The following is a 23,896-nucleotide window of genomic DNA, read 5'->3' as shown; positions in this document are numbered from 1 at the left end:
TGGCAATAAAGCACTCTATTAATCAGGCTGTTTATTATCACAGCAAAAGAGGACATATTTGCACCCATGCATGTGCATATTTTCAAGAGAAAAAAAAAATTTGCTAGAGACCCCTAACATAGTGAAACATGCCGTCGTTTAGGAGGTATGCGCTCCAAGAGTGTCCCTCTTGATGTATTCTTAAAATAAAGGCATGTTACTTGTTTGGTGTACTGGAACAATGGTGTAGGTTTTAGTTTGCTATTGTGTGACCACTTTTTGCCAGTTTTATATGCCCCTTCTGCTTTATCCATGAAACCTCAACGACCTTTGAGCTTGCTAGCTAGTGTCAACCTACATGCTGAAAACAGAACGTTTCGATGAAAATTCTGAGAAAGCAGAAGTGTGTGTGGGGGGGTGGGGGTCTGTGCAGTTGTTTTTTGCAAAAACATGTAACAAATATGTGAAGAAAATTTACTGCCAAACAGGGACTTTCTGCATGTTTTCCCACCGGTTTGGAAAAAGTTTCATATACTAAGCAAGCTGTTGTGGTTTCCCCCCAGTGTTGTTTAGCAAAGGGCACAGTCATTAGATCCTGGGCCTGTCACCGCCTACAGCGATTGTGAATGTCTTACAGATATACAAACAAGCTACAGGATTTTTTTTTTTTTTAAACTATAGCAGAGTGATAATGGGTTGAGCTACCATCTGCGTGATGTGTACTGTAGGTCATGTAGTGTGTCACTGAGATCAGCAATGAAGTTACACTCACAGCGCACGAGTCCAGACATCTGTTTCTTCACACGAACCATATTTTGCTTTTTAAAATCTTCAAAGTTTAATGATTTTGTTCTGAAACTTTGGTGAAACTGGAAATGTCGTTCCAAGATGGCCAATGGCACCTTGGTCGTCATAGTTGACTTGGCTCAGCGAGTACCTTTTTCATTCTGAAATAGAAATAACAAATCATTCTTCTCCGGCACACAGCATAATTTGAGCCCTTGTTGCTTCGGACTAATGGCATACAAGAGACTCACATTTGGAGAAAAAAAATAGAATCTCAAATCATAATCATTGATGACCTGTCTTGATTAATAACAGGGTTTAACAACAAGATTAGAGCCACTTCCTGTTTCTGTGTCATAGGGGTGTAGCCACAGCTCTGCCACTTTGGGAGGCGAGACGCAGGTCCCGAGTCTATTTTCTCCTCTCACTTGGTGCTGAACTGTTGATCACTGATTAACAGGGAACTGTTCAAGTTTAAAGTCAAGCAAACCTTCCTTTAATTTATTGGCATGACCACGCCCACTTGAGATACAGGAAATGTGTCCCCACCATTGTCACAGTCTGCAATCCTCTGTTGCCACCCTGTGCTCCTTTGCTGAATTCATAACATTTCCCAGACTGTTTAAAACAATAACTGCGTATGTGACAGAATGGCGTACTCTTCCTTCATGTTACACAGAAAGCACGAGGAATTACGAGGAGTTATTATAGTTGTGGAAGAAATTCCAAGTAATAAATGATTAATCATCCACCACTGTCCTCATTTTTTAAGTAATGTTATGTTTTGGAGAAAAATCGATTTATTTTTGCCAAAGGCGTGCTCATTTATCACTCCTTTGGGAGCAAATCCCACTCCCTCTACATGTGAAATTTAATGTAGTTAAACTTGTGCTGTTACTTACTGAGAGGCTAATAAACTCAACCAGCACAGAAAACATGGAGATAAAGGGTCAAAGTTCAGTGCAGAGAAAGCGGGTAGTAAATATACAGTGCTCATGAGCCTTCATGTGACATGTAAGCAAAGTGCTGGGAAAGACAAGTAAGAAATTATGTTTCTGAAAAGAGTGTTTTAATGTATTAGCATCCTCGCAAGTTTCCTGAAAATGTTGGTGTGTTATCTTGCTTAAGTGCTCAGCTGAATTACAGGCATCTCTGGGGGGCTGGAGGAAGTGTTACTTCCCACTAACAGATTAGTTCTGCTTCACTACTTCCTCCATCAGGACGCAGCAAAGGACAGAACCTGTGACTGACTGGAAGGTCGCAGACTGTCCCAAGTAGCCAGGGAAAAAAAAAAAAATCACTGCAGATGCACTGAATCGATACTTTGGCTTAGATTCAGGTGCCCTTGAGCAAGAACCCTGATGCTTAATAATGTTAAATTATCACGTAATGTTGGAAGTTTGATTTGTGATGACGCAATAGGTTTTTAGCCCATAAGGGTTTGTTCATATAATTATCCCAAATGTTCCAAACAGCCTTAAAACCCAGAAAAATTCATAATGATTTTCAAAGTAAATGTGTGTTTCCTTTGGTCATCCCATTTGGCACTCCCTCTAGCTGCTGGAACATTTGAAATACGCACAAAGTGATTATTTATTTATTTATTTATTTTTGGGTGGGGGAGCACGATTGGAGTCACCACATATTGTTACCAAAATTAGCTTTATGAGTCACTTAAAGTTTGCAAGTTATCGTAGGTCTACAAAGTAAAAGTAGGTAAAATGACCTGTTATTAATGAGACTGAAGGTAGCGGTTAAAGCCAACTCTGTTGTTCGTGATTGGCTCTTATTACCTAATCTTGTGATGTCAAGTGACTTAAATTAAAATATAGTCGTCTTGTTCTATTGCCAGCTTGTGTCATTATTTCCTAACCACGGCCAGGCCAAACAGACCTGACGACATTATTGAACTCTTGTTGCAAACAAATGTGGACTTTCACTGTTCATTTATTCTGTTTAGCAGCAAATTGCCCAGACACATTTCTTCAGCTGGTCTAGTCATGCTCGGGGAGCTGGTCGATGCAGAGCCTGAGAGTTTCCCTGCTGGAGGAAATGTTAACATGTGGTTGTCACAATTTTCCACCATTGGAGGAAGGCAGCGATTATATAACACAATTAAGTAACATAATGAACCAAATGACAGTAGTTGCTCAAAGTTAGAAGTAGAATATAATCATGGTCATTTTCCCCTTAGCTGGGCAAATTGCAGTAATCGGCTGTAGGATGTTTTTTATAGCAGGCATTTTGACTGGTCATGGAGGGGAAAATCACGTGTTACTAATAACATTAATGATGGTTCCTCTGTTAAAGCATCCCAGAACGCGATGACAGTGTGTCAGTGAGCTGCGATTGGTTTTACAGAGACGCTGGAACTGAAGCAGCTAAATGGAATTCGGCCATCATCACTTGCACATGCGCCGAACGCAGCTGGATATGTCAAAATGTGCAAAAGATATGTGGTTCTGTGTGAGTCATCTGAGAAGGATGCACGTTCTACCACTTAACTCGTTGGCTCCCTCGGAGTTTAGTATTGCTTCCGTGACCTTCTGTGACCTATAATGGGTATTTTTAACATGTTACAACCTCTGCATTTGTAATTAGATACTGTTCAGAAATAAGACGGCCCACTGATGAGTCATTTCCTGTATCTGTGCCCCCCCCGCCCCCCTTAGAGAGCTGCAGCAAGTCTGTTCATTCTGACAGAAGTGAACTTGAGCACAGATTATGAGTCATTCTCTTTATTCACCAGAGTAAATATTAGACCAATTTTTCACAAGCCACATATCGTCTGAACATCCTGACACTGAAGTGGTATTTTTTAGACAGACAAATCAGGAGAAAATTAACTTTGTTCACAACCTGTCTGTTTCAGCGACACAGTCTAGGGAGCTCTTTGCAACACTTTCTCTCTTATGTTGCTGAGCAGTCTGAGTTCAATGCAATGCTGCCAATTCTCTTCTGCAACTGGGTAAACAGAAATTTAAAGGGATTTAGACGTGAACCCATGATTTAAAAATTATCACGGAAAATAAAAGTTTGTTTTCGATCAACTCTCGGCCTCTGAGGCTTGAGGCCATCTCCTCAACAAAGATTTTTTTCCTCAGTTGTGATGGTCTACACCGGAGTATGGTTGTTGTGTTCACTCCAGAGAAACGGCACCAACGAGGAAAACAAGTCAGAAGTATGATTAAAACATCAGGAGTTCCAGGGGGGAAGACGTATTTCTGTTGGCCTACGCAGAAGTAGAAGTGTCATCATGGGCTCCGGTGACCAACAGCCAACTGGACAACCTTTCTTGTCTTGTTTACCCACTTATTAGCAGCCACTGTTTTAAAATCATTTAAACACTTTGAAATTCACATGTGCAGTACCTACTGATATATTTTTAAAAAATGTCACAAAAGTAAATAAAATGTCTTGTGGTGTCCCGCAATGACACTCTAGAGTTGGAATTTTGAATTTCCGAGTATTTCAATGAGTAGCCGATAAAGGGTTAACCACAGACCTTATTTCAGGCATTTAACCAAAAACCCATCAAACAAAAACACCCAACCAGAGGTTCAACAATGCAGACTTATTTCATCTTATCCATGCACCACTCCATTGAAAACTTGTGATATCTAAGACGGATTCAACATCAGAAAAATCTGGAAGAAGACGTATGATGAAGTAGTTGTGGATGCGTACAGTGGAATGATGTAATATAAACTATTAACTGGTAGTGTTTCAGTGAAAAGGCTGTGAACTAAATTCTCCTCCTTCTCTCCTTATTTCTTTCCTCCCCCTGTCTCCCTGTCTTTGTTACGTTCTCTAGCTCATGACTGTTGTGAGGCAGTGTCCGTCACCCTCTGCTCAGTCTGCCGCCGTATCCCAGAAGCCTCCGAGGATCTAAAAAGTTCATGTGGTGTCGTGGCCCCATTGGCCGAGCAGCGATTCACCTTCGTCCAGGATTTGGCTTTTGATATGGCCCAGTTTCTGGTGAGCCAAAAAAAGACACATTTCCATTTTGTAATTAGTTTTAAATCAGCACACAAACAAAAAAACAGCTTTTCAAGAAAAAATAAGCGGTTACCATTGGTTACAAAGCAGAAAGAGTCACAATAAAGCAAGATTGCCATTACTATGTATTCCCTGACAAGGCCCAAGGTCTCACAGTCCTTGAAATTCATTTAATGAATTTCTTGCAGCACAATTTTATCTTCCCATAGAAATTTAATATTTCATTTGCTTTGTCAGGAGGGGAAAGGCAAGATGATGTAACTGTCCCAAACACTCAAACTTAAAGGTTCTGTTGAGACATTTTCCACTTTTTCTGTGTCTTAAATGTGATTAGTTTTTGCTCTAAATTGAGCTGAGTATTGATAAGTGTCTGTGGATCTGTCTTCTTATATTATTGTGTTTTATTCCAGCAGTCTAAGCTTCAGTTCCTGCTGTCCAAAATTTGACTCATCTTTGTAATCCCTGTCCACACAGGTCAGCACAGCAGGCCGGGCTGACGCCCTCGATGGGGCACTGCTTCTGGATGAGTGTCAGATTCCCCTGCTGGAGTGTGAACGCCTGGATGAGAGCCTGGCGCTGGCTCTCCACCACCTTGTGCTGCCTCCAGGATGGAGCTTACTGGGGAACAAACTTGCCAACAGCACTGGTGAGACTTGAGGAAAGTGGACTGTCTGGAACATGCCATTTTTCTCTGCAGCAATGCAGAAACGTACTGACAAATTATAGTTGTAAAGCCATAATGACATAGATGGTACCGTTGTTTTTCTTACGTCACATGCATCATCTTACCCTGCGTTAACCAGATTAGGAAGATGGTGGGATCCCAGCCTGCAAATAGTATTCCACACACGAGACATCTTTGTTCAGTATAGACCCACACAAAACACTTGAAAGATAATTCCTTCCATTATTGTGAATCATATTTTAATTACAATGTCAGTCAAAGGAATTGCAATTAGATATATTTTCCCACACCAGTCAGCCCTAATGCTTAGTTATATAATATTGTTAATGGGTTACAGGATAGTTTTTGAGCCTAGACATGTTAGGAGGTGTCTTTAAATTTCTTATGCTGACACAGATTATTAAGGTTATTAGTTAGTGAACAGACTCAGACGTCCATGGAACTTAGTGGATGAACTGTGTTTGGAGCAGTGAGGAGCATGATCTGACTGGCTGTTGAGGTGGCATACAAGAAGTCAAGTCAGTTTTATTTGTATAGCATCAAATCACAACAAAAGGTATCTCATGACACTTTACAGGTAGAGCAGGTCCAGCACCACACTCCTTTAATGAATTTACACCCAACAATTCTCCATGAGCAAGCACATCCTGTGGCAGCGGCGATGAAAACCTTCCTTTTAACAGGCAAGAACGTCGAGCAGATCCAGGCTCAATGGAGACGGCCTTCTGCTTTGGTTGGTTGGGGGGAAAGAGAGCAGGAGAGCGGGGAAGAGACAGTCAGATAATGAAGGAAGACGGATATACAGAAGGAAAGAGGGATAGAGATCAAGAGAGAGATAAAGAGAAGAGACTGATGGACAGACGGGGACGTGAGCAGGTGGTGCCACGGGTGGCCACTCGAGCCTCTTCAGGTCTGCAGCCTCCTCCGGCAGCAGCATCAGTCAGGGATCTGGGAAGTGGGGAAGCCCAAAGGCTCCGGAGAAGAAGAAGAGTTATTAACACGTATGAATACAGGACGACAGGAGGAGAGAGAAGCCCGGTGCATCATGGGAGATCCCCCAGCAGTCTAAAGCCAAAAGCAGCATATCTAAGGGCCAGTCGAAGCAGCCCTAACTATAAGCTTTATCAAAAAGGAAGGTCTTAAGTCTGCTCTTAAATGTAGAGAGGGTGTCTGCATCCTGGGCTGAAACTGGGAGACGGTTCCACAGGAGGGGAGCTTGATAGCTGAAAGCTCTGGCTCCCATTCTACTTTTAGAAACTCGAGGAACCACAAGTAACCCTGCATCCTGGGAGCGAAGGGTTCTAGCTGGATCATAGGGGACTCTGAGCTCTGTTAGATATGACAGCCAATGCAGAGAAGCCAGTCCTGGAGAGACATGGTCTCTTCTACCACTTCTCGTCAATATGCGGGCAGCAGCGTTTTGGACCAGCTGGAGAATCTTTAGGGACTTATTAGTGCAGTCTGATAGGAGGGAAATGCAGTAATCCAGCCTGGAAGTGACAAAAGCATGGACTAGTTTTTCTGCATCATTTTGAGACAGGAGGTGTCCGATCCTAGCGATGTTACAGAAATTAAAGAAAGCAGTCCTAGGAATTTGTTTTATGTGGGAGTTAAAGGACAGATCTGATCAAAGAGAACTCCTTGGTTCCTTACGGTAGTGCTGGGGGCCAGGGTGATGCCATCCAGGGTACCTGTCTCACCAGATTGAGTGTTTCTAAGGTGTTTTGGGCCCAGCACAATACCGTCAGTTTTATCAGAGTTTGATAAAAGGAAATTGTGGGTCATCCATGTTTTTATGTCCTTTAGACAGGCCTCAAGTTTAGTCAGCTGATGTTTCATGTGGATGCATTGATAAGTACAGCTGTGTATTGTCTGCATAACAGTGAAAATTAATCAAGCATTTCCTTATTATGTGACCTAGGGGAAGCAAATACAGAGTGAAAAAGCACGCCGAGGTTCAAGAGTTCAAACAAAACACGTCATCTCGAGACTTGTACCAGGAAAAGGGTTCTGCGTGGTGGTTGTGCTGGTTTCTGTGCCAAAGCAACATGGAAGAAGTTTCATGTTTCTCATTTGTACATACTGCACATATTTCGATGAAGCATACCTGGTTGAAAATTGGCAAAGTTTCCTCTTTGCTTAAATGCAGTCACAGCGCTTATAATAAAAGGAATATAATAAAAGAAGGAAAGCCGGACAGCTTTTTGGCTCAGATAAGTAGTTGTCAGTGAAAACAAACAGGTTTTTTTTATATGACAGTTTTCTCTGGCCATTGACCCTGATGGCTTTAATCACTTGAAGGAAGCCAAATGAGCTGATGTGGACGATAAACTCTGTGAAGCAGCATGAATAAGACTGAGGCTGAGGTGATAGCGCTGCCTCTGCTTCGGGATATTTTCACGATCATAGCTTACGGTTGGACTTGGATATTAAGGCAAACCAGCAGAACCTTGAGGAATTTTCACATAACTTACTGTACATCTAACTCAGTCAGATGCAGCAAGTATTTAGGAAAAATCCAGACACACTCCTCAAAATGTTTATTCGTTATGAAATAATATTGTCCTTAATACAGTCCCTGTTGATTAGATCCACTAATGACTGGTGTGAAACGTGCCTTTTTAGATGGACTTACACACGCAAACAAACAAACCAAAGTCAGCTGTCATGAGCTTGATGTGGATGGCGGCTTCTTGCTGCTGTGAGTGATGTGGGCTCCACTCTGCTTTGCTTCACAATATGTCAGCACTTCAATAGAAAACGCTGAGCTGCGGTGATCTGCAGGGAAGGTGGAGGAATGCACCTCCATTCTCCATTTATCAGATCTGTCAGATGATGGATAGCACCAGACTATAGGTTGATGTAACGGCGGTTTATCTCACTCATCGTTTGTGCTGTGGACACGGCAGCAGTCACTGATCTCACCATAGCGAGTCATTTATTTGTAAGTAAGTAAAGCTTTATTGACAAAGCGCTTTTACTCTTAAATATGGCACAGTAAGATGCAGGCCAAACTAAAACAGAAGGGTTGGGGAATCTATAAAAGATGTTTCTTATGAAATTGCTTTCTAGAAGCAGGTTGACTGCATTATGGCGTTAGGACGTGAAACAGCAGTTTCTCCGTAGAAAAAGGGAGAGGACTAATGTTGTTGTCAAGCTGTTCTGATTGTTTAGGGAAAATCAATCAGTCGGAGTGGAGACAAAGTTAGACTGCAGAAAGCAGAGTGAAACCAGTTAATAATTCTTAATACAGCTTAAAAATTGTAAAACTCGACACATCATTGGAAATGGCTCCTGGTACAACCTTGTGTGTAACTGTAGCCACTGTTAAATCAGAAGAACGTGGTGTGTTAATCTAACATTTATGCACACAGCAGCATGGCTCAGAGGTAGAGTGGCCGCTTAGCAACCGCATGGTCGCTGGTTCGATCCTCACTTTCCCCGATGACCATGTCGAAGGGTCCTTGTGTGAGACACTGAACCCGTAATTGCTCCTGATGAGTAGGGTGGCACTTTGTACGGCAGCTTCCACCGACAGTGTGTGAGTGTGTGTGTGAATGAGATGACACTGTAAAGCGCTTTGAGTGCTGCTAAGGTAGAAAGGCACTGTATAAAAATGAGTCCATTCACCTTGATCAAATATGCTGGATAAACTGGGGCATAGGGAGTCTGCTTGAAATATAAAGGGACCCTGTTTTGGAGACCTAAAGCAAGACAAGACCACTTGGGACGTGTCCAAACCAGTCAAATGAGTTGAATTAGGGGAAGGTCATCTGCCATTTCCTGCACCTTTACACTTTGCTGTTTAAATGGTGTATCCTGCAAGTTTAAGGTAAAGGAATATGCCAGCTTTTTGGGAAATACTCTTCTTTGCTGTCCTTCTCAGACCCAGACCAGAAGATAGATAGATACCTGTGCTGCATCAGGAAGCACAGACCCACATAACCCACCCACAACCATTCTCTGTGCTAAGCTAACAAGCAGTCAGCTGGTCTGTGTGGGTCTCAGCTCCCTGATGCACCTTCAGAGGAGAGAAGGGTGTCTATGTTCTTGTCTGACTCTGGGGAGCAAACTCCAAAAAGGTTGGTTTGTTCCTTTAAATATGAGGATTTGCTGCTTTCCTCTATTTTATACTCTTGCCAGTTGAGGTTTTGCACTGTTGGTTGGAAAAAGCAGCGTATTGAAGATGTTACCCTGGCCTCTGGAAACTTGTGATCAGCTTTTTTCCCCCTGATATTAAATTAAAATTTTTTATAGATTAATTTTAAAATGCCAGTTGAAAATAATCATTAGCTGTGTGTCCCTGAGTTGGTTATAGTTACGTAATACTTTCAGTGATTTGAGGGGACACAGTCACATTCTCTTTGTAGCTTCGAGAGCAAACACAGATCTCTTGAGTCTCGCCTCTCCTCTTCAGCTCTGTGATTTCTGAACTCCGGCACAGAGCTATAACTACATTTATAATCCAACTCCTGTCCCAAATGTCAGAGTACAAAATTTTTTATGGTCTGCCATCAGACCTTGCAGTAAAGCATTTCCGGCTGCCATTTAGCACCTCAGATTCCAGTCTGTCCCAGCTCGCCTAAGTGGAGCAATAAAACCTCACCAATTAGCTTGAGGTTCATCAGGGCAGGCCGGCCTGCAGGAAATGTAGTGAAACCTCTCATTAGTAGACACAACCAACTTTATAAATGTTGCATAACCATTACTGTGGTGTGGGTATAAGAAGCCTAAAATGTTTTCCATACATTTATCTTGTTTTTACTCGGTTTTTAATATCTTCAGATAGATTCTATCTGGCTGATAAAAACTGTGCAAAGAATAAATCATAAATGTTTCAGAACAGAACAGTTCATCTTATCTGTTTGTAACTGTACAAACCTAAATGGCTCATGTTTAAAGCTTTGATAAATGGAAGTTGTCAAGGAAACACACATTTTTTCTAATAAACGACAGTGAAGATTCACACTGTTGATGTCACAACTCTCTCCAGTCTCTCATTTTTTCCATTATTAATTTACCATCCGTTGGCGTTCCACTCCTTTGAACAGGATTCTTATCACAATGTCCTTTTTGAAGGGACAGTACACTTTCCAGCAGACTGAGCAACTAAAGATGATATTAACAGACAACAATGGGCGATTCCAGTAAGCCAATAAATATTTTGAACATGATTTCCCAGTGAATACAGAGTGACATTCAATCATGTACTGTACACTCAACTTGAGATGAAAATACATGTAAACTGATAAATTTGATACCTGGCTCAGCAGCACTCCGCAGCCGCCTTGACCACCTGTTGCTCAGCCGAATGGTTGTTTGTGTGTACGTGTGTGTTCGTCTCGCTCCATGAAACCGCATTATTTCATATGTAGAGGTGTCAAGGGGATGGTTGTTGGATAGTGGTATTGGGAGTTCAACTGAAATATGCATCCAATAATGGCCTTTCAATTAAAAATGGAATCTGGGGCACTTTGCTACTCACTTCTGCTTAAATAAAATAACTCTGTTTTTTTCCCCCATTATTGTTGTAATTCCCACAATAGTTCTAGGACAAAGGCTGAAAGTAATACAGAAACACATTTTGTATTTTCATGCAAAAACTGGCCTGTTATGAAACGTGGTACGCTGACACACTTGCTGCAATATAAGAGCAGCCAACAAATTCCTGTATCCATCTGTTGTTGGAGACAGATAGACAAAGACGAGCTGTGGTTTTATCAGTCTGTAAATGAATAAAGGTCTGTTGTTAACTGGGCCACTGTGGACGCTGCACTGGTTTAATTAGGGGCACTCTGGTGTTGCCTGGCTGCAGCAAGCGATGGTATTGCTGCTATTTGCCCATAAATTGGCTGCCTGGATTACTCTCCTGTGCTTCTCTGCTTCTTCTTTCTGTATTTAATTCTATATTTCGTGCCCTTTCTGTTCTTTAGACCTGGATCCTCAGGAGACTCTCCTGCACTTCTCAGCTCGGCGAGGTCTCTTTCAGGTGACACACTTCTTGCTGCAGCAGCCGGGAGCGAGAGAAGCTGTGCAACTCTCCAACAGGCAAGGCCACACCCCTGCTGCCCTAGCAGCGCTGCGGGGACACGGACGCCTTCAGGAGCTCCTGACCCAGTAAGTGCTGAACTTAAGTTGAATGTCAAAGACTGTGAAATAACACTGTTTATATTATTTTCATTTTTAAATATGACAAAGAAACTAAGGGCAATGGGAAATGGAGAAGAAATTCAATATAATCTTATAAAGTAGAACAGCTACATCATTGGACTTCTCAACTTGTGGCTCAGAATCAGCCGAATGACGGCCACAAGCCTTCAGTATTTTTCCTCTCTCTGTGCACCAACACAGTTGGCGACGTTGTGCCAGAAACTTCTACTTTGCTACAACTAAACTCTTGAGGAGGCATGAGCACATGTACTGCACCCTGTTTTCTCTTTTGTTGATAGGATTTATTACATGGTGTGTGTAGTTTCAGCTGAAAAATCACTTTCTGCACAATACTTACCCTCCCCAGACCCTAGTTTGTCCAAACAGTTCCGGCACTGTTTGACAGTGATATTAGCTTTGAGTTTCAGTGAACATTGCCCTCGTCCTTTACAAACACTCTCATGTCAATATATGAGAGCGCAGATGGTTCCTCCAGGGCCCTTTAGAACAACAATGTTTGTCTGTTGTCTTCATGGAACAATAGAAGCATCCAAAGAACATCTCCACAAAGCCACAGTGTAGCCTAGCTTAGCATGTTCAGCTGTAGCCTGATATTTGAGTGCAAATTGTGGGCTGCCAGTATTGTTCCAAGGGAATCTCAGAGTGATAGGAAACTATTTCACAACACTAAAGCCTTGGATACAACTTCTGTGTCAGCTGACTTGTCACACTACATCTCTGTAACATCTCACTCAGTGTAACTTCAATTCACACACTGCAATGTTGTCTCCGCAGGTTTAAATAGCAAGGGGATGGTATGTCTTTTGTTTGCAGTTGGCAGGCGCTATCTCTAATAATGCCTTCTTTTGGCGTGACTAGTGAGGTCAAATTCTTCTCATCGCTTTAAAGTGAAACATTAAACTGCTTTTTGGCAAATGGAGTGAAACATAGCTTAAAGTGGAAATGGACCCCTTTTATGTCTTTTAATCACTCTTCTGATGTGATAGAACACAGTTTTCACTTAACTCCAAATGAAGATGCCACACGTTGAAAGAGAACTTCCACTTAGTGAGCGCGCTTGTTGGCAAGCGTTTAGTTACCAGGTTGCTTTACACGAGCGCCTTCTTTATGTGTTGGTTATTAAATTTGCTTAAGAAAAACGAAGTCACTTACAGCCTAACTGGTGACCTCAGCTGAAAGGACTTGGAGCGAATGTAATCCACCCAGGATTACACATGTTGGCTGCTATGTGTCACCCCCCCCCCCCACCTTACAGCACTGTCTGTATGTACAAAAACACTCCACATACTTCAGCCTTCAACACCTAGAAAGTGCGGCAGAGGGAGTGACATTATCTGAGAACTCTTATCTGCTAGGAGGGGCCTCGAAGGTGAATATTGTAGGATGTTTTGTACCCTTGCAGACAGGGCTGGCCACTGCTTTTGAACTTTTCAATATTTACTCGATACATAATTACGTGACAGATTCTTTGCTTGCTCAGTGCCTCCCTCCCTAAAAAGCTAAAGCAGACTGTGAACAACCACAGCCTTTCTCCACTGGCTTTTCCCACTCTTCTGCTTAAAAAGTAATACTAGCAATGTACATGGATTAGGGAAGTAAAAGGGGGAGTGTGAATCAGCTGACATCACTGTACAAACCTTCTCTCGAAAGCACTTCTGCTTTTATTAACCAATCACAGCCAAGATCCTCTTGGATGATCTAAGTGTTTATTTCGCGGCAGGGCTGAGACGGATACAGAGTCATGCAGAGGGCCTGAGAGCATCCAGCTGGTCTCTACAGACGCCCGTGTAGTTTGCCACCTCCCCAGACTGAACACACACACTCTGACGTTGAATGCCTACCCCGGCCGCGACCCTCCAACCCCTGAGAGGACTGTGGAGCAGTTGCTGCATCTGATATGTCATCTCCATGCCAAGGTGAGTCATGCCACCCTGCCCTTTTAGCGCGCTATCTCTACTCACGTTGACTTCATCCAGGAACTCTGTTGCTGCTGAACATTGTTGGATTGTTTGTCTTTTCACTGCCCTCCTTTTTTTAACCTTCAAGCTTCGTTTGTATAAGCGATGGAACACCTTATGCAATCATAGAGTCGGCGATTGAGAACAAGTGAGCTGCTCTGTTAGTTTCTATGAGAGAAAACCTAACATTTATCCTCCTACTGTTCTCTATTCTGCAGGGAGATTCTGTACTGGAGCTGCAGTTTGATTCTCTGCACACAGCTGCTGAATGTTGTGATGGTGTAGAAACGGAGATAACCTGCCTGGAGAAACAACACCAGCCTGCTTCAGGATCAGAGTGCCTGGATACAAACACACAAGGGAGCTGCATAGAAAACTGCTCAGTGGAAAGCAGCAGTACTGTTGATTGTGGACATGAAGAGAGTGGAAATGCAGAGAGAGACTGGAGTTTGTCTGTGAGCACTCCAACTTCAGACGTACGCCCCCAGGAACATGGCCTCGGCCCCCCAGAGGATTGGGTGTGTCTCAGTCCAAACATTGAGAAAGATTATTGCCAATCGGAGGAGGGAAGGGAACAGCCTGTTGTTTCCACACAGAATTTGAGTTTGTGTGACAGGAGTGAAGGCCCACAGAGTGAGGGCGAAGAGGGAGGCCTCTCTGTGGGAACCCTACCACCCGCAGGGTGTGGTAAACAGGCAGAGGAAGCTGATAGAGGGGAGGCGGTGATCCGGGAAGGACAGGAGGCCACAGAGGGAGAGGACATATCTGAACAGGAAGCAGAAGACAGCATATCAAGGAGAGAGGAGGTGACTGAGTCAGAGTCAGCAGATTTAGTAACACCCAGCGGAGACACAGTTTTAGTCATGGGCCAGTCTCCATCCGTAGAGGGCTCTGAGGCATCTGACTGCTCTGAAACTGAAATAAAAGAGCGTTCCCAGGATGGTGAGAACACAGACGAGGAGGTGACGAAACAGGACCTTTGTGATGGACTTTTCCTAGATGAAGAGAAAACAGAGAGTGAAGGGTTAACAGCCCCTGTGTCAACACCAGGGGACCTCCCTAACCCACCAATGATAGACTGTGGTGATGTAATCAAGGAGGCTGAATCTGCTGTTCCACGTCTCTTGATAGAAGGCCTCGATGAGGGGGAACCTCCACCAGACACAAACAGCCTGGAACAAAACCAGGAAACAGCTGGCAGGGATTACGCTACAGAGCAACAGTGGGGCATGGCTCCAGAAACTGATTGTCATTCTGGGAATTGTACTGGAGGAGCGAGTGTTGAAGAGATAGATGGTGGAAATGTAGCTGAACCTTGTGGATACAATACAGAAAGTCTGCCTGTGGACGAACCTGACAAAACTGACGAAACATCTGTAACAAATACTGTTGATTTCCAGATTGCTGGTCAGTGTGCGGAGGAAGCACAGAAAGATCCAGCCAACGGTGAGCATTTACCTGAGATGACGGCCAGCTCCAGTGATACACATCCTGACCTGAACTTAGGCTTATCCCAAAGCCTTTCCAGTGACGAAGATGGCAGTTTTCAATCAGTGGGAAGCTCCTCAACTGACATATTCCATCCGATGAAGGAAAATGCGTCAATGGAGGAGCAGGACTTGGGTCAAATCAAGGCGGCAGAACTGTCATTATCAGAAGTCAATTCGGTGGAACCCAATGACATCAAGCCTGATGAAAGCAGCGATCATTCACAAACCATGGACACAGGGCTCCCTGAGGAGCCTGGCTGTGTCGATGCACTTACAGTAGCAGATTGCAGCCAGACTGGCAATGAGCCTGAAGCACAACTGTCACCCAGCACCCAGACAATGGAGGCATTGAATCCTGAGGGGACAGGAGAACATCTTGCCCCAGAACTTTCAGATCAGTCACTGGGTTTAGCGTTGCCAGAGAGTGGAGATCCTCCAGTGGTGAAGGAGGATGACGGTGAAACCGGACAGGACAACAGCTGTGACCTTAATACAGGTATGCATGACGTCAGATGGTCAAGGTCTGTCAGAACTTTCAAAAGATAACATTTGAATATTCTGTTTAAAAAAAAGCACATAGGTTCAAAGCCTCTCAAATATGTGTTTTTGTGCATTATGTCAGTAACCTTTGAATAGCATCACAGGGGTTTTGACCTTATTTAATTTAGTCTACAAGAGAAATAAGCAATGCAGCCATAGACGTGACATCTTTTATATAGATATCTATTTTGTGAAGACTTAACCTGCATCCTTGCAAATAAAAGAATAGACAAAAACATGCCATATGTGCTGTAAAACCTGCACTAAGGACCACAGCAGACTTCTCCTTTTTTCTCTCTTGTTCTCTTTGTGATGTGTTCATAGTGAGAACTGAACACACTGACTTTCTGAGCTAGATGGAAAGAATTCTTTTTTTTTTTTTTTTAATTTATACACTGTCAGTACTTGCATAGCTTACACCAAACTTTATCTGGAGCTGCATGAAGCAGCCTTGGTGGATGGAGAGACTATGATTCTCCTGCAGATCTGCCGCTTTGGTTTATTATTTTTGCAATCGAATGTTGCAGAAATGTGCAGTTTGGTTGACAGACACTTAAAGAACTCACAGCAGAAATGACAGTAGATCAAAGGTCTCTTTGGAGTTGTCTCTTTAGAGATGTCTTCTCAGCTATAGCAAAATCATCGGTTCCTTTTAAAGTTCCTCCAAATGCGTGAAAGGCCTTTTTACATGTTGGACGGTGCTTCAAGGCAGAATGAACGGGCAGGTCACAACATGGCATTTGTGCCACAGAACTTCTATTATCATCAACTGAAGCAGTGGCCGTGCCCACCGACAAAGGGTCCGTGCTGAAGAACTCTTGTTTTTATGCAGTTGGTCTATTTTTCTTTTCCTCTTGCAAAGCTACATGGCCCCCCAGGCGTTATTCTGGCAAAATTACAAAGAATTGTGTAGAAAAGTAGTATAATCTGTTCAAATATCATTCAAATGACGATGTATTGTTTTAAGAGGCAATGACAGGCAGCGCTGCAGTGTTGAAGGTTATTGTTTCCTCTTTAGTCATAAAAATCCATTAAATCTGTATGAATACATAACCCTTTAGAAAAAAAAAACAATCCATATTAACACAGTGGAGCTGAATAGGAGCAGTATCCCGAAAAGGCTGCATGACATTTCCCCTGAAAACTCTTCAGAATACACAGCTGTCACACAACAAAGACAGAGCTGGTATAGCAGGTAAAAACATTGCTCAGCCCCCCTGACATGATGTGATGCACTGTGTATGTGATGGGTGTATTTTGAATGCCACAGTTCCACAGCGGTTCAATACAAGGTGGGCAGACTGATTTATTTCTACCCCAGTTTAGGTCTATCTGAGTTCTCCACACTCATATATATATATATATATATATATATATATATATATATATATATATATATATATATATATATATATATATATATATATATATATATATATCACAGTGAAATATCCTTGTCAAAGTCGTATTCATAAACAAATATGCTAAATCACATAAAGTCAATGTCTGATGATTTATGGCAATAGCCCTACAAAGCTAAACACAACGTACCTAAACATAATTGAATTCACAAAGGTTTTTGGCTTTTGTGTGACATGCGTTTTGATGTATCGCTGCTGTTAAGGTGAACTTGTTTTGCTTTTTCAGTGCCAATTGTCTGTCCAATAAGGTTTTAGCTTGTAGCCATCATGTTGGATTTCATTGCCTTTATTTAACGAAGGTATAAAATGACAAATACAAGTCAGTGTGACTGAAACAGTCATACTGTTCAACAGTTCATGCTGGGATGCTTGGAGTAGTGGGATGCTGTGTGAAAGGAAATATGGTGATTTATGCCTTTGATACCTGGCATGATTTATAGTCTGACAACACAAGGTGCAATCACATTATCGGTGCATTTGACCAAGACACACAGCGCCAAGGTTGGGTTCTCTAAAACTAACACACTGAAGCCAGCTGATGTGGGTGTGAAGCAGGAGACCTGCAGGGGCTGTGTGCTCCAAGGGAACTTCCAGCACTCCTCTGTGGGCAATTTTCACTCATCAGGGATAATTGTACTGGACCCAAGTCCGATAAAGCGAGGGCAAGGGCAAGGCTATGTCTGTGCGTCACACACAGAGCGGTGTGTCATTATGAGTGAGGGAATGAATGTACTGCCTGAAAGAGGTTCAGAATCAGGTAGCATCATGAGCTCTCTGTTGTTTCCTGTTTTAGGTATAAAGATAGGATCCTGGTGTATTAAAACTAAATCTAAGTGTCCTGTAATTCTTCATGTTTTTGACACTTTGTCACATTCCTGCCTCCAGATTGTTTTTAACGGTTGAGTCTTTTACACCAAAAATACAAACAAACATAATATTCTTCTATGGCAGCAGCTGGGCCACCCTGCGGTGCACGCGTTGGTGGTAGGACAGTGTTTGCCAGTACGCAACTGCTGCATGTCTCTGCAATGCAACCCTAAAAACTTTGGATTGATTCTATGATTAAAGTTTCTTTTTAACTCGCAAAATGTTTCTTCTTACTCTTAACAACAAAACCAGGGAGTGTATAGAGACAAAGAGACTGAGCTGTGAGTCCCTGTGGACACACTCATCTTCAGATCATGATTTTATTCACTTAAGCGCATGACATTATTAAGGTGTGTGTACAAATTGTGTATGCTGCCTTTGTTTTAGAAAAATTCAGGGGAAAACCCTGAACAGGAGAAAGTTTCGACATATGTGTTGGAACTCCTGAGTATATCTACAGCAAAGAAAAAAACAGTTTCTGTTCCTTCCACTCAATACACTTGCTTTTGATTCCTACATTTTGAGGATTTGTCTTTGGACTGATTGTATTGTGTTGTGTGGATTTCTCCAGAGGCCGAGGTCATCATGTCTGAGCGCCCTGAGGTTGGTGCTGGGGAGGAAGAAAACTGCTCAGGAGATCAAACAGACTTCTCCACAGTAAGTCATCACAGTTGCTCTGGGCTCTGCCTTATTGTATACCTGGATTTGATTAACATGAGTCTTTGCTGAGTCATTGTTTGCTAAACCTTTGTTACACCCTAACCTTTGGCACAAAGATGTAATGAAGCACACTGCTAAATTCAGTTCTTGAACCAGCTCTTGTGTTGAGGCTTGATCATTAAAGTTCTGTGGGAAGGGAGTTAATGCTAATCGATTATCTGTGATTAACAACACTTGCACGCTATATGTGGCCTTCTTATAAAGGAAGGGATCTGTGTGTGTGTGTGTGTGTGTGTGTTTTATCTTGCCTACTGTGTTCCCAAGGAAATGCAATGTTTGAGGATGTTTGGATGAGCTGCCCTCATATTGTGGCTAAAAGTAGTGTTTTTCAGTTCCTCTCTTGGGCCTTATTACCATAAAGTTCACAATATGGGTTCACTGCAAATTTCAGGTGCTGCCGCTTTGACTGTCGAACTGTGGATGATAGCTAACTTGCTCACGCGAGGTGAAGCTGACAACTACAGGGGCTGTTGAGCTAACTTGGAGCAGACGGATGCTAACTCAGCCAAGTTCACCATAGCATGGAAGCCATCACCATCAGAGGCAGTGAAGCCAAATTTGAGCATGTCAGGTTTTCTTTGTTTGTCTGACGGCAACAGAGCGAGTAGCTAGCTAATAGCCCGACACGGCAGAAGTGTGTTCTTAGCGAGATGGAGAGAGAAAGAACTGAGAGATGATCATGTTGACGGTGGTGTATGAAGGTTTGGGTGGGGCCCTGCATGCATCACGACACATCAGCTGGTTAAGGGCAGGATTGGAAGTATTTTCAGCCGGTCATCGTAGAACGTGGTATCACAGAATTCTGTGATGCACCCAGTGAATCGACTTAAAGGGGACAGGCAGTGTTCATCAGTTCCACACGTCTGTCAAATCCAAAACACGAAGAAGACTTTTGTGCTATAAGCTAACCAAATACAGCAGAAGAGCTTTCTGTTTGGTGTTTTACAAAACGCTGGGCTGTTTATACAAAGTTGTTTGTTTGCGGTGCACAGAAATGAGAAACATGCATGAAAAGATATGTTAATTCAGTGAAATTCAACCTCATTTGTTACCAGTTTTCCAGAATAGCTACTGGTATGAGGGATGTGGTAAATGGGCTGCATTTATATAGCTCCTCCTCTACCTTAATGGTACTCGAAGTTTTACAATATTGCCTCATTCACGCATTCACACACACACACACACATTCATATACTGATGTTGGAGCAACCTTCTCATCAGGAGCAATTACGGTTTTCAGGGTTTGTCTCTGGAGGAGCCGGGGGATCGGAGCAGTAACCTACTGATTACTAGACAGCCACTCTAGCTCCTGAGCACGCCGCCCCTAAGCCATATGCTTTCCTTACAGTCAAACACTTAATCATATAGTGATTAAATGTGCATGTCAAGTGTTCACTGGTCATCATTGCAACAGAATGAGTTGTCTGATAGCATCCCTGTGGACATGAAGCGTCTATTGTGTATCTCTAAGTAATATTTAGGGGGAATAGCGAAGGGTTGCAAAGTAGGCAGATTTTGCTTACAAGCAGCAAGACGTGCCAGATAGAGATTTGCTGAGTTCAGGAAGGAAGCTGCCTGGAACATTTTCTCCTTTCAGTTGTAGCTTTCGATTTCAGACTTGCTGCTTGGTCTGTTTTTTTTACTTTTTCTTTTGCATTTTTGATTAGTGCTGCCATTCAGCCCGGAATGTGTTCCATGTTAGGCTGTCCTTTAGGGAGGTTTTACTTTTACTGAAGTTTAAAATGCAACAAGATCTCCCCTCTTCATCCTGTGGGAGACTCTTGCAGTTTATTTACGCTTTCGCAGCCACTGAGCACATGGCTGCGATCTTCACTAGACGAAGCCTTACTCTAAAATGTTGCTGACTGACAGATTCCTCAGCAGCCATAGACTGGAGTGGCTTTGCATATTCCTGGGTTGTGGTTTAGGTCAGTGGTTTGTTCTGAAAGCCAGATGTTTGACTGCAGGGGGATACACACTCTCAGGCTGCAGGATGCTGGGGTCGCCAGCAGAGGGCAACGTAGACTTGATGGCTTCATCAGAGCCTGTTGTGATCAGTGAGAAAACTGTAACAACTTGCTGCGTGATTATGTTAAATCTGCTATTATTTCTATGATGAACAGAAAAATTGTTCACATGTTGATGATGAACTAATTGCAATCGGAGCAGAGGAGAAGAATGGCCCGTTCACTCAAAGAAGAGAAATCCTCACCACTTGTGTTAGATTACACTAATTCATCAGACAAAGTGTGTGAAATGTCATCTTTTACCAAATTCATATTTATTTAACCAGGAGACTCCCACTAAGATTAAATGTTTTTTAAGAACACCTCACCAAGAAATTTAGCAAAAAAAAAAAAAAAGTTAAAATGTAAAAGGCAGAAAACAAAAAAGGAGCCACATTAAGAGAAAAAAAATTGAATGATTCTAATGATAATTGACCTCATTTTATCATATTGGGATTCCCATGCATCCTGGAAAACCTTGAACACAGTTGGCCGATTTTCCAGTCATGGAAGTAACATGGAAAATGAGAGGAAGACTGAAATGGACTGAAATATTTTCCTCTAGTTAAGAATAAACTACTAGATGATGTGGTGCAGCTCCCCCCCCCAAAGAACAATATTATATATTATCATGTTCTACCAGGTATGTTTGTATTGTCAGTATGAAACTGACTGAACTCCAAATGACAGCGACAACACATAAGACTGGTTGTAAATCCACGACAAAATTATAATTTTTTTTACACAACATAATCTATTTTGATGACAGACCATCAAGTCCATGTTAATTCACCAAGTGCGATGATTTTAATTTGAAATTATTGAGTAAGTCAGTGTTTGTGACCTTACACATCAACGCCTCGACATATGATGTGCATATAAAACAACCTTGAAATAGCGCGCTAACAATATTCTCACCAGCTGCTGTGAGTCATGTCACAGCATCCAGGAATAAAGTATCAACATTACATATGGGCGCGTTTTTTTTAATATAACTCTATCCATGCAAAGACACCAACACTTGTAAGAAACCGCTGGTTTAGCTTGAGCTGAATTGACTTTACAGCATTCAGTAATAGTCAGATAGTTCGCTCAGTCACTGAAAGATCACCTAAAACAACAACTGTGGTGTGTGTGTGTGTGTGTGTGTGTGTGTGTGTGTGTGTGTGTGTGTGTGTGTATCTTCTTAATAACAGCGCTAGCTCACCAGTGACTAAACAAGAATATATAGGTTGTCATAAACACTAAACATCAAAGATGAAGCTTGTTGTGTTGACGTTGAAGTTGTGCGTCTGTGGTGCAGCTGGTTTAGTAAAGTTAGCTTTGCACTTCTACCAGTTGAATTTGAAACTTGAAAAGTGGTGGTCATTAGCAAAGCATAACTTGTAAGTCTCATAATGTTTTTTTTATGAATTGAATGAAGCCTATAGCCTTAATATATGCAAGAGGCAGAAGTTATGTTTGGTAGTTTTTGCTCGAGTAATAACTGAAAGCCACTGGCCATTGCTCTTCATCATTTGTCTAGCTTATGGTTACATTTATCCTCCTCGAGGAGAAAAAAAGTATTTGCAAAAAGGATCATCACTCTTGGTCAAGCATATTTCTATGAGGAACTCAATTATTAGTTAAACACATCTGCCATGCTGATGCACAGTGATTAATCACTGCATGTGACAATTGACCCTCTGGCTGTTGAAGACAATGGAGAAATGTTTTTGCAGTCCTGAGAAAGAGCTAAAGAATGAGGTTGAGCCAGCGGTTTAAGGTAGTGGCTGAGCAGCTGTCTCTTATTATTTATCAATAAATGTAAATAATGTGCCTCGGTGTTCATCCTCGCTTTTTACTCTCTTACATCTTGTGGAACAGTGAAGCAATATAAACGTGATTGTTTACACCCTGAATCCAGTCTGACGTAACTTCAGGCCTCTTATTGTCTTTGGCCGCTCATTTTCAGCAAAATTCAAACCTACTATTCATGTATGAGTTCATATTCAAAACACTGGGGCCGCCGTGGGTTCAATAGATCCATGATGGCATGTTCTCGAATTATGAACGCCTGCCATCGTTGCTCTCCATGGTGGGTTGGTAGTTTGGATTTGTTGAGGGGTTGATTTGTTTTTGGCAGCCAGTGACAATGTCTTTGTGCAGTTGGCCTGGGTTCACCGGGACCTGAGGTCAAAGCTGCTTGTCAGGAGCTACCCACAGACTGCAGGGACCTCATCACATGTTTGCGTGGATCCAAATATCCCCCCAAAGCTTCTCAGCGACAGTGCACAGGCTTGGATTTAGGAGGTATTTAGATGACAAATGCATCATTTATTTGTATACGTTATCACAAGTTTCTGTTTTTTTCTGTGTCACATTCTCATTCACGAGATTTCTCTGGAACACCTTGAGGGAAATTCTGCTGGGACTAAATGATTAACTGAAAAGATTTTGGTGGTCAAAGTTGAAGGTCACTGTGACCGGCACATTGTATTTCAGTGTCATATGACTGTTTTGCAGTTTTGCTTTTATCAGTCACCATGATGATAAAATGTCAGAAAATGTTGACCTTTATATTTACATGGGGGAGGGATGAGAGAAGCTACAAGTCATACAACCTTTTACATGGGGTAAATATTCATAGAGCTGTGTGTAAGGTGGTTTGGTAGGCTCTTGTCTAGCTTCTCTCATGGTAAAAGTATTCTTCGTGGTCCTGGTTCAAGTTTCCAATCCTAGAATAGCAGAGAAAGACCTTCATAGGTACTACAATATAACACTCTTTTCATTTCTTTTACTTATTGAGCCCAAACTGACCTTTCACATCTATGTAGCTGGGAGGGTTCATGTGCTGAAAGGCTTGTTGGACTGACAGATTGCTTTGGAGACCCCCTGCCCCCACCTCTCTCATTGGATTGTAGGGGTTGTGACATGTAGGGCAATTTCTGAAACCAACGATCAGACACTCACACCCACGTCATGCCATGATTGGACAACTGTGTGCAAGAGAGAAAGGAACCTGGTTTGAGCTTCTCTGTGTCCCTTATTTCCTTCTTGTCTATTTCTGTCACATTTTATGGGCAGAATACAATACTTTGAATATTTTGCAAGAGTCTCAAAATACAACTGTTATACCTGTCACGTCTCCACCGTCTCTATGGTGACAGACTTCTCCCTATACCTTTGAGTCAAGCTGTTTGCAATAAAGATTCACACTCTTGATATCCCAGGGGTATTAACTTCTGGAGGAAACCTCTGTTAGCCTGCTATTATGGGATGGTGTTAAGGTGTG

General features: G+C 42.4%; 1 protein-coding gene across 8 annotated transcripts in view; it reads left to right on the top strand.

Moving 5' to 3' along the window:
• akap13a (A-kinase anchoring protein 13a) overlaps positions 1-23,896 on the top strand; it is a 124,623-nt gene that overhangs the window by 26,763 nt on the left and 73,964 nt on the right. For all 8 annotated transcript variants that reach the window (XM_086189990.1, XM_086189999.1, XM_086189970.1 and 5 more), the window contains exons 4-9: positions 4,580-4,743; positions 5,239-5,410; positions 11,383-11,566; positions 13,341-13,536; positions 13,797-15,564; positions 18,468-18,553. In XM_086189990.1, the coding sequence (XP_086046116.1) occupies positions 4,580-4,743; positions 5,239-5,410; positions 11,383-11,566; positions 13,341-13,536; positions 13,797-15,564; positions 18,468-18,553 (2,570 nt within the window). The remainder of the gene's footprint in view (positions 1-4,579; positions 4,744-5,238; positions 5,411-11,382; positions 11,567-13,340; positions 13,537-13,796; positions 15,565-18,467; positions 18,554-23,896) is intronic.

This window comes from Aulostomus chinensis, chromosome 2 (assembly GCF_037954235.1).
Source record: "Aulostomus chinensis isolate RoL2024-O1b breed Wild chromosome 2, RoL_Achi_v1.0, whole genome shotgun sequence".
NCBI classification, from domain to species: domain Eukaryota; kingdom Metazoa; phylum Chordata; class Actinopteri; order Syngnathiformes; family Aulostomidae; genus Aulostomus; species Aulostomus chinensis.
This window is presented reverse-complemented; position numbering and strand designations above follow the sequence as displayed.